Source organism: Dermatophagoides farinae, chromosome 9 (assembly GCF_024713945.1).
Source record: "Dermatophagoides farinae isolate YC_2012a chromosome 9, ASM2471394v1, whole genome shotgun sequence".
Taxonomy (NCBI): Eukaryota; Metazoa; Arthropoda; class Arachnida; order Sarcoptiformes; family Pyroglyphidae; genus Dermatophagoides; species Dermatophagoides farinae.
Window position 1 is genome coordinate 2,308,417 of NC_134685.1, and position 10,918 is coordinate 2,319,334.

Sequence of the window (10,918 nt, forward strand, 5' to 3'; positions counted from 1 at the left end):
AATAGTAGTAGATCGACAATTAAAACATTGAAAAAATCAAATCGTTCGAATAAATCTTGTGGTGGTGGTGGTGGCAGTAGTGGTGGTCATCATCATCATTGTCGTCATCATCATAATAGAAGCAAAAAAAGTAGTAGTGGCAGTTTAAGTAATAAACGGAAACGGAAATCTAGATCATTGAAAAAATGAATAATTGATTTTTAAGATTTATCAAATAAAAAAATAAAAAACAAAACATTCTTAGAATGATTTTCTTTTTGGAAAAAAATGTCAAATTTTTATTTTCTTCAAATCAATAAAAGTGTATCATATGTGTGTGTGGTGTGAGATTATCATAATTCGTAATAATACAAAATCATCGTATTCGTATGGGAAAAAAATTTTTTTTCCATCTTGTTTTTTAGCGTGTGTGTCTGTGTTGTGTGTTTGAATTACAATGTCAATTTGTCAGAAAAAAAACAAAAAAATTCAAGCTAAATGAAAATTGATTAAAATTCGGTAGATAAGTGATTGTTTTGATGATGGTGGTGGTGGTAGTAGTGGTGGTCATTTTTTTTTCGGTATTCGTGCCTTATGTGTCAGATTTCTTCTTTTTTTTGTCGTTTTGTTGAATAAAAAGAAAAATCGAATGAGTTAAAACAATTAGTGGTGTGTGTGTAAGTGTGTGTGTCCTAAAATTTATTTATCACGTAGATTATGGATGATGATGATGATGATGAAATGAGTTTTAGTAGATGGCAAAAAATCAATCAATCAATTGATGAATGAATTGACAAAATTTTTTTTTTTTTTTGCATTTTTACATGCAGCACAAAATATATATAGATCAATCCAATAAGTTTCGATGATGATCATGATGAGTAGCAAGGCGAATTCTCATTTGTCACTGTGTTTGTTTGTTTGATTGATTGATTAAATGTGAATGATCGATTAAAAATTTTATCGAATGAGAAAAAGAGTGTGGTTGTGTGTGTGAGAGAGAAAAAAAGAATAATTTACATTATTGAGAAAGAATTTTCATCATCATCAGCTGATTTGTTTACATGTCTAAAATGTTTCTGATTTTTCTGGAGACAAAATTTTTTTTGTTTTTGTTTTTTATGATTCACCATTACCACTATCATCATCATCTTTTTCTTCATCACAATATTCTTCATCATTATCATCATCAACATCATAATCATCATCATCATCATCATCATAATCTTCATCAACATAATAATCGGCTATATCCATATCTAAATCTGGCCTATGTTTATGTTTAATACAATATTCTTCCAATGTTGTAGGCACAATAACATCATCTTTTTCTGCTTCCAATTTACTTGCTGCAACTTGTTTTCTATTAAAAAAAAATAGACAATTAGTCATCATCATAGACAAAATGAAAATAAACCATGTACTTACTTGATAATATTTTCATATTCTTTATCTTTTCCTTTTGAATCTTTCCATTTACGATACATAACCGATGCATCAACATTAGCTGGCGATGATGTATTTGGTTCATTTAACAATGATATTACACTTAACAATATTGTTCTACCATGTTTGTTTGTGTTTAATGAATAAATAGATAGAATTAACAAATCAAACTCATCAAATTAATTAACAATTCATACCTAACATTCTGTGTTGGATTCCATCGTTCACATGGTAATTCACCACTTTGTGGATCATCAACCGGTGGATGTAATATCGAAATGCAGAGATCACCATTCTATATCATCATCATCATCATCATCAATATTATTATTGAAATGAAAATATGAATCAGGAAAATAATAATAATAATAAAAAAACTTACTTCATATACATTAGGATGCCATACTTTGGTTAAAAATTTCAATGATGGTGGATTATATGGATAATCCGGTGGAAATGCAACACGGGCCTAGAAAAAAAAAATTTTAAAATTTCATTTTTAAATAAATCAAAAAAAACAAGGTCAATGTCTATACGGAGAGAGAGACAGAGCAACCGAAAAAAATAAATAAATAAATATTACACACTTCAATTGCAAAAACTAAACTAGATCAAGGTCTTTACACATTCATTTCATTAACATCTGTCTTTTTTTTTCTTCTCAATCAACAACAATAACAAAAAACAACAACACAAAAAAAAATTTTCCTCATTGGATTCATTCATTCAATCATAGACTTACTTTAAAATAACCACCTTGATAAAGTGTATCAGGTGGTCCAAATATGGCCACTTCCCATTCGAAAAGATTATCTTCATTTAATAATTTAACACGAAATCCTTCTACTGGTTCTTCTTGTAAACTGAAACCAGTGGAAAAAAAATTAAAATGAAAAATGAAAAATAAAACCAGAATTTGGAAAACACACACACACACACCCACACATACCTTTTAAATTCTAATGCCAATGTACGAATAGTACTAACATTCGCTTGACTAGTCATTGCTGATGATGAATTTGATGTGGACATTTTATATATATATCGTGAAGACGGAAAAAAAATTAAACTTTCCGGTGGGCGTTAAATTTTTTTTTGTAAATCCACAGAATCTAGAAGGAAAAAAAATAAGAAAAAATGAATTTAGAAACAAAAGACGTCATCGATGTTGTTGTTATTAAAGTAGCAAAAAAAAAACATCCACACACACACAAACACAGAATGAAACGAGAAATAAAGAAAGAAAATGTCAAATGTAAGAAGAGAAAAAAAAACTGGACAAAATAAAAAATAATCACATATAAATCATCAAATAGAACGTAGATAGATTTCGTCATAAATTCTTATAGGTTAGTTTAGGACCAAAAAAAAACCAGAAACCAAAACAAATGAATCAAATACCTGAAATTCTTATTCAGAATTGGTGGATAAATAATAATGACGATGATGATGCTGATGGCGATGATGATGATGATGAAAACAATTTTTTTTAAATTTAAATTTCAATGTCTAAAATGGATTTTTTTTTCTCTTGTTTTCAAATAATTTTTCTCATCAATTTTTCATTTGAAGGAAAAAAAGGATTCTTAAGTTTTTTTTTCTTTCTTTCTTTACAAAGGACAACAAACGATGAAGAACGATGCGTAGTGTTGATGATGATGATGTGACATACCAATTGGATGATGATGATGATGATAAAACAAGAAAAAGAAAAAAATTAAAAATCAAATCATGATCAAAAAGGAGGAGTGGAGAAGACAAAATATAGACATCATCGTCATCATCATCATAATCATGACAAAAACTTGGAGCATCGTCATCGAAACACCTACGGGTTATACGGTTTTTTTGTTGTTGTTGTTGTCGTTGTTTGATTGCTTCGTTTTATATATAAGATATATACCCGAATGATAATGAAAAATGATCTTCTTTTTTTTTCCTTTCAATCATCAATATAAGAGGAGTTCATGAACATCATAAATATATATCATTGGATTCACTTCTACTACCACAACTACCACGATCAGCACAACTGTGGCATCAATTTGCTTGTTTTTTTTTATTTATTTGAACGATATAATTATTATTACGGGTTTTTTTTATCATTCATAAGACATAAAAATCACATGCATGATGATGATGAATGAATATTTCGTCAATTATCGTCGTCGTCGTAGTCGTAGTCGTAGTCGTAGTTTTTGTTTTACTTTGTCGAATTCATAATAAAAAAAAATTCGGGCGAGCGCAACGTAAACATTGATTTTTTTTTTTTGTTTCTTTGCCATACAACCGCGCGTGGCATGTTCATAAAGGACGTAAGAAATTTTTTTTTTTTATTACGGATTTTAATTTGAACAACACCATCAAAATACTATTAATTTCGTGATAGCGAAATCAATCTTAATATCAAAATAAATAGATTGACAATATTAATATAAAGTTGAATGACGGCCATAATATATTCTTCTGGTGATATTTCTATTTCACGTCCACCCATAATTGCTTGTGTATCGATTGCTAGATACTGTTAAAATCAGAAAAAAAAATTCAGATTCAATTGAATTATGATATTGTAATCGGCAATAGATAATTACAATGGTAAAAATCACAACACCAATAGCGGCATAAATAATTTGTGTAGTACGATTCTGTATGAACATCATGGCAATACCAGCTACAAAGAATATGATTAAAACTATAAACATGATCCATGACCATTTTGTAAAGTCAAACTAATGATGATGCGAAAATAAAAATATTCATCATTATTAAGAATTATTATTATACGACGATAACAATGTAATTACCGATGTAGTAGCGCTGAATATTGAAACCAATAAACAAACGATAAATGTTAAACCGGCTGCATACATTACCGTATCTGAATCATATTGTAAACAAACACAACCCAGTGTTATGCTCATGAAAAATGTCTGGATGAATGGTAAAATGAAAAAACAATGATTAAAATTTTACAAAAAAAAACAATCAATCGAAAACTTACAAATATCGTGAGTAGAACATAATTATTTGGTACCGTACGACGACATGATTCACAACACATTAATATAAAATAGATGACTAAATAACCGACCCTGTGTGTGTGTGTGTGTAAATCAAAAGTTTAAAAAAAAAATCACAAAAATTGACATTGATCTTACAATGAAGCAATATAGATTATATTTCCTTTTGGACCACTAAAATATTCATTGAAATCTTTGCTACAATAATGGAAAACAAACAAAAAAATCAATGACTTTGATCATATTCTTTGAATAATACTCACTTGTATCTAATCAACAGTATAACCAATGTAGTGAATGCAAATTGCATTGCCAATATTCCATAAACTTTACGAATAAATGCATTACGTATAGAAACACGTGAAAATGAATCAGTAAAACCTGATGAATCTAAATTTGAATAACCATCACCACCACCACCACCACTAACACTACCGGATTCAAGATCCGGTGAATAATGATTTCGTTGATGTTTATGATGGCCAACCATTTATCAAATTATTGATCTTGGTTTTCTAAATAAAAAAAAAATACGAACAAAAATAAAATAAAAATTCGAGACTAGCTTTACAATCACCAATACAATTCATTGACCTTTTTGTAAGATTTGATTGATTTCAACAACAAAAAAAAATTCGAAATTTATAACTGCGAGTAATCGACACTGGTTGGCGCCACCGTTGCGATTGTTATTGTTTTAAAAATAATATATTCACAAACATTCGGCATGAATTTCGAATTTTGATTTGGAAAACAAAAAAATTAGAAATCAATATTGTATCAACGAAAACAAAAAAAAAACAAATGGCCACTTTAGTATTACTACAAAAAGATCTACGTGAATTTGATAATCCAGCATTATATAATGCATCACGACGACAAAAACCGATAATCATTGTCCATGTTATGGAAAAACGTTTAGGTTCAGCATCAAAATGGTGGCTATGTGAAAGTTTACGATTATTTCGTCAACAGCTTAATGAATCGGCGATAACATTACTTCATCTATCGGATTCAGCCAACATTCAAACAATGTTTGAATATCTGAATGATCGTATTGAAATTGAAACAATCTATTCGAATGGATTGGATTTTGAATTACCAGATGATATGGCTAATATTCATGAATCATTTATGGCTAATTTGATATTCGAACCACAAGATATGACAAAAGAATTTAAAATATTTACACCATTTTGGAAATTTATTCGTGCCAATTGTTCGCCCGTAAAACCATTATCGAATCCTGAATGGAATAGAAAAAATCATCATGTTGATATTGAATTTGATGAATATAATGAATTACCAATGATGACCGGTGATACTAATTGGTGGAATAAAATGACACCATATTGGAAAATTGGTGAAAAAGCAGCACAGCAACGATTTAAATTGTTTGTGAAAACAAAATTGTCTGATTATGATTATAAAAGAGATTTTTTCTGCGAAGATGGTACATCAAAATTATCACCACATTTACGTTTTGGTGAAATTAGTGTCAGACAAATGTATGATCAATTGAATATTAAAAAATCAAATGAACGTTACTGTGCAGAACTTGGATGGCGTGAATTTGCTTATCATGTTTATAGAAATCATCCGGATTTAACGAAAATACCACTAAATCCAAAATATCGTAATTTTTGGCCCGAATTTAATGATGATCATTTAAAAGCATGGAAAACTGGTAATACTGGCTATCCGGTTATTGATGCTGCTATGCGTAATCTTTGGGCCACCGGTTGGATGCATAATCGTCTTCGTATGTTGGTTGCATCATTTTTGGTTAAAAATCTTTTAATACCATGGCAACATGGTGAAGAATGGTTCTATGATTGTCTTGTTGATGCTGATCCAGCTGTTAATCCATTCAGTTGGCAATGGGTTGCCGGCTGTGGTACGGATAGTGTACCATATTTTCGTATATTTAATCCAATGTTACAGGGTGAAAAATTTGATCCACAAGGTATCTATGTACGTGAATGGTTACCAGAACTTGTTGATTTTCCAACCAAACGAAACATCATCAAGATATGTTTAAACAACCAAATCTTCGCCCAAATAATTATCCAGCACCTATAATTGATTTTAAATCTAGTCGTGAACGTACATTATCCACATTTAAAGCTATTGTTGCATCCAAAGTGATTAATTTGAAAAAACCACGTTTAGCATAATTTATTATCATCAACATTATCCATTAACAACAAATGACAATAATTTCGAACACGAACATCATCAATTTCATTATTTATTGTTGTCATCATTGTTTTCAATCGAATTCGTATCTGTTCATCTGAAAAAAATGAAAACAAAAAATGTTTTTGTTGTTAAAAATAAATTCCAAATCATAATTGTATATCCATTACCGATTGGTTGATTCATTTCTTTGATGACGATTATTAATAAAAGTAATCCATTGATGATAAAATCGATTAAATGTTTTCTACATTCAATACATGATAATATTTTCATTAATGATTCATTTTTTCCAATCAATTCAGCCACCATTGGATGCATGGCCATATTACATAATCCTTTTATCGATATGATGGCAATAAAATCATCAGCTGAATTGATTGATTGTAAAAATGAACAATGTATTGACATTGATGAAATTAGATGGCCATAATTTTCAGGATTATATGCAAAATTTGCCAAATTGGCCAATGTTTGTCGACGTGCATCTTGACATTTTGTTGTCTTGAATTCATCATATAATTCTTGTAGATATGATGCACGTTCTGGATCAAAAAATTTTGGCTCATCATGATGTTTTGATGATTGTTTACGTTTACGTTGTCGTCGTCTTACATGCATTAATAATTTTTGTGTCTTTTCTGTTGATTTTGTTGTTTTTTTTTTTTTTTTTTTTTGAAAAATGAAATGAAATCGAATCTTTTATTTTTAATCTTGATTAATTAATTTTTACCACATATATCATTAAATCAAGATTAGATTTCGAACGATAATGAAATGAAATGAATTTAAATAGGAAACAAAAAAAAAATTTTTTTTTTCTTCTAAAAATAGTATTTGAAATCAAATACCACCACCATAATAATAATAAAAAATACACATGACAAAAAAAGGTGTGTGTGTGATAATGGTGGGGAAGTGGCATATCCAATAATTCCAGTAGTAGCAGTATATATATATATAAAGATAAAAGAATTTATAATCAGGAAATTCTAAAAAAAAAAAATATTGAATCTTTTCACATATACGTTGACTACTACTACTACTACTACCATAACAACTGCCACTACCACTAGATTAGAAACAAAAAAAAATGAATAAATCAGGTTTGTGTTGTGTTGTTGCTGCTGCTGCTTCTTTTTTTTTTTTTTTTTTTTTTGCCGAAATCATTCATTCGAAGTCGTCGTGTTGTTTTTCTATTTATCTTTTTGTGTGTGTATGTGTATCTGTGTGTTTGGTGTGTCCATTTCGAGCTATTCGAGAATTCTAGATTTCCGTGTATTTTGTTTTGTGGGTGTATGTGTGTTTGTGTTTGTTTGTATTGAGCATTCCCGAAGAAGAAGTGGAAGAATATATTTGTGGATCATTGGAATATTATTATTTTCTCGAAGAAAAAAAAATACAAAGAAAAAAAATCATTACAAATCATCAGTTTTTTTTACGTTCAATTTTTTTTTTGTTTTTGTGAATCCAATTCATAAGCTAAAAACAAAAGAAAAAAAACAAAATGATAAATAACAACGCCCGAAATAGTGATCATCATCATCATCATCATTTTGTGTAATGAAATGAAACAAAAGAAATGAAAACGTTCTTTTTTCCAAGTGTAGTAATAATAATAAGAAAAAAAAAATTTAAAGTAAACAACAAATAAGACGAAGAAATCGATTGTTTCTTGTGCATTTTCTTGTTGTTGTGGTTTTTTCTTCCTGATTGAATCATCCAGTTTATATACAGCCTAATGGTAAGTCCATCCATTATTATTATCAATCATAAAACATGTATATATTATCATCATTCATGAATGAATGAATTCTGTGTAAATTTTTCTTTAGAATTTGACTTTTTTATATTTTTAAAATATTTATTCATATATTGTGGCGACGACGACGACGACGACAACGTTTCAATGATTATTTCTTGCCACACATAATGCTTATTCTATTCAATGATGAAGAATTGTGTTGTTTTTACATAATATTATCATCATTAGATGATTCTCGATAATCGTCATTAATAAGAAAAATTGTTTTTTATTCATGAAAAAAATTGGTGAAATTAATATTCTTTGGAAAAAGGTTTTTTCCATATCCCTATAGATTCTTTGTTTTTTTTCTCGATCTATATATACAGAATTATGAGAATAATTTCTTGAGAGTCATGCCAATCTAAAATGATGATAACAACAACAACAACGACAACAAAATAGAAATATTGATGAATTCTTTGGAATTTTCGATCAAAACCCGATTCTGAATTATGTAATAACCAATATTCTCTCTTTCTTTCTCTCCGTGTATGTGTGTGTATATTCCGTTTGTAACAAAATGTCCAATTTCTAATTGCTGACCATCATTATGTTGGAATCATCATGATATGAAAAGAGACTATTTATAGATAAATCATTAATTGAAGAATTTCATATCATATCATTCATGATCATCATAATATATACGGAATTTAATTTATTTGTAACTATTTATCAATGTACATGTTTTCTCTCTCTCTCTCTCTCTCTCTCTCTCTCTTTATTTCACACACTTTTGATTGCAATGAATTGAATGAAGTAAAAATTTTCCATTAAATTCATAATCTAGAAAAGAGAAAGCTACCTCTTGGTTCCAGGAATAGTACAAACAAAAATGTATGCATTTCAACAAGGAATGGAAACTAAATGCGTACATGAAATTGTTTTTTTTTTTTTTTTTGTTACTTTGTTTTTTCTCAATAATTTCTACTTATTTAACTACTAACTATAGAAACGATGAACAATATCAATCGATCGATAGAAGAAGAGATTCCATGTAAAATATGGTAACATTATACTATTGGATTATGCGACAAATATCGATATCAATGTTGAGCATCTTTTTCTATTTTTCATTGGAAAAAAAATAAAAAATGAAAATGAATCATATGATCATAATATATAATAAAGACAAAATTCGCTATTTTGTCTAAAATTTTCCATAATGAATATAATCTTCTTTTCTTTCATTTTTTTTTTGCAATTCTGGTTTAGAATTTTATTCTCAAGGAATTTTTGATCCTTTCTTCGATGATGATGATGATGATGATGGCAGTAATTTGAATATGAAAAAAATACAAAGAAAACAAAAAAAATTGAATTGAGTAAAAAAAAATTCTTTTATAATTAATTATTTTTCCATGGAAATTTAATTTTATTTTGAAGTAATTTTTTAGGTTTGAATTTCAAATTATAATAATCTTTTTGTTGTTGTTATTGTTGTCGATTCTTGGTTTGTTTGAATTTCCAATGAATTTTTCTTTTTCATGTCTAAATTTCCTTCATCATCATCATCATTATTATAATGTGTGTGTGTGTATGTTTGTCTGTAGACTTAACTGCACGCAAACACAAAAACATTGATGTTGAAAATGAAATTTATTTTTCAATTTTTTAAATGTTCAGTTGGAAAAAAATAACTTCGATATCGAGTTGCTATGGACAAAATTTTTCGATTCATCATATTTATGATTCTTGATATTGCGTGATAGATTCTTTCATAAATCCAAACGACAACAACAACAACAACAACAACAGTTCTCTGGAAATTTACTTTTTTACTCTACGGATTTACAATCCAGTATTCCAGTTAACAGTTTTTCTTATTATTTTGTTGGAGGGCTGTATAGGTAGGTATAGGTATTCATTAGGGAAAAAGCACATTAGATGTGTTGTTGTTTGTTTTTTTTGTCTATGAAATGGACATTTTTTTTCTCAAGTTTTCGTCTCAATGAAAACAAAACAAAAAAAAATGAATATGCAGAGTGAAACTATAAAAAATTTTCATTCATTTAAAATCATTTTTATTGCATTTCCTTGGAATCATCAGGATCCTGATGATGATGATGATGATGGATTGTTGTATAAATGAAAATATAATGCTTAAGAATTACCACCACTACTACTATCATCATCTCTTTGAATCTGAATTGAAATTCAGAATACTTGAGGTCTAATGTGTTGTATTTTGTTATTTTTTTTTTGATTCAAACTATGAATAAATAAATGTAAATGACTAAAGAGAGTGAGAGAATGAATTGTCATTTTTTTCCAATGTAATCTGTCTACTATGTTTCATTGTTGTTGTTGTTGTTGTTGATGTTTTTTGTTTGGATCTTTATTCCATATACACTGATTTATATATTATATTGATTAATATGATAGATTGGAAATTTGTTTCCAGAATATTAATGACTAGAATGATTGCAAAAAAACAAAAACAAAATCAGTTTAATGACAGAAC

The 10,918-nt window shown here is 28.3% G+C and overlaps 4 protein-coding genes across 4 annotated transcripts; 1 reads left to right on the forward strand and 3 right to left on the reverse strand.

Annotated features, from left to right (window-relative positions):
• Positions 1-249: 249 nt before the first annotated feature.
• LOC124497497 (ubiquitin-conjugating enzyme E2 R2) lies at positions 250-3,679 on the reverse strand. The gene is made up of 8 exons (XM_075734080.1): positions 3,258-3,679; positions 2,827-3,029; positions 2,375-2,537; positions 2,168-2,288; positions 1,808-1,894; positions 1,623-1,720; positions 1,408-1,542; positions 250-1,342 (listed from the first exon to the last, which is right to left on the reverse strand). The coding sequence occupies exons 3-8, from the start codon at positions 2,455-2,457 to the stop codon at positions 1,099-1,101; spliced, it is 768 nt and encodes a 255-aa protein (XP_075590195.1). The 5' UTR covers positions 2,458-2,537; positions 2,827-3,029; positions 3,258-3,679; the 3' UTR covers positions 250-1,098.
• Positions 3,680-3,770: 91 nt separating this feature from the next.
• On the reverse strand, positions 3,771-5,175 carry LOC124497496 (protein lifeguard 1). The gene is made up of 7 exons (XM_075734079.1): positions 5,043-5,175; positions 4,712-4,963; positions 4,587-4,646; positions 4,430-4,520; positions 4,233-4,358; positions 4,020-4,157; positions 3,771-3,949 (listed from the first exon to the last, which is right to left on the reverse strand). The coding sequence occupies exons 2-7, from the start codon at positions 4,936-4,938 to the stop codon at positions 3,800-3,802; spliced, it is 792 nt and encodes a 263-aa protein (XP_075590194.1). The 5' UTR covers positions 4,939-4,963; positions 5,043-5,175; the 3' UTR covers positions 3,771-3,799.
• Positions 5,176-5,252: 77 nt separating this feature from the next.
• On the forward strand, positions 5,253-6,625 carry LOC124497493 (deoxyribodipyrimidine photo-lyase). The gene is given in 2 exon segments (XM_047061150.2): positions 5,253-6,462; positions 6,465-6,625. Coding segments are annotated over 2 exon segments (1,371 nt in total).
• Positions 6,610-7,490, reverse strand: LOC124497501 (uncharacterized). The gene is made up of 2 exons (XM_047061159.2): positions 6,818-7,490; positions 6,610-6,744 (listed from the first exon to the last, which is right to left on the reverse strand). Exons 1-2 carry the CDS (start codon positions 7,266-7,268, stop codon positions 6,617-6,619), a joined length of 579 nt encoding a protein of 192 aa, XP_046917115.2. The 5' UTR covers positions 7,269-7,490; the 3' UTR covers positions 6,610-6,616.
• Positions 7,491-10,918: the final 3,428 nt, after the last annotated feature.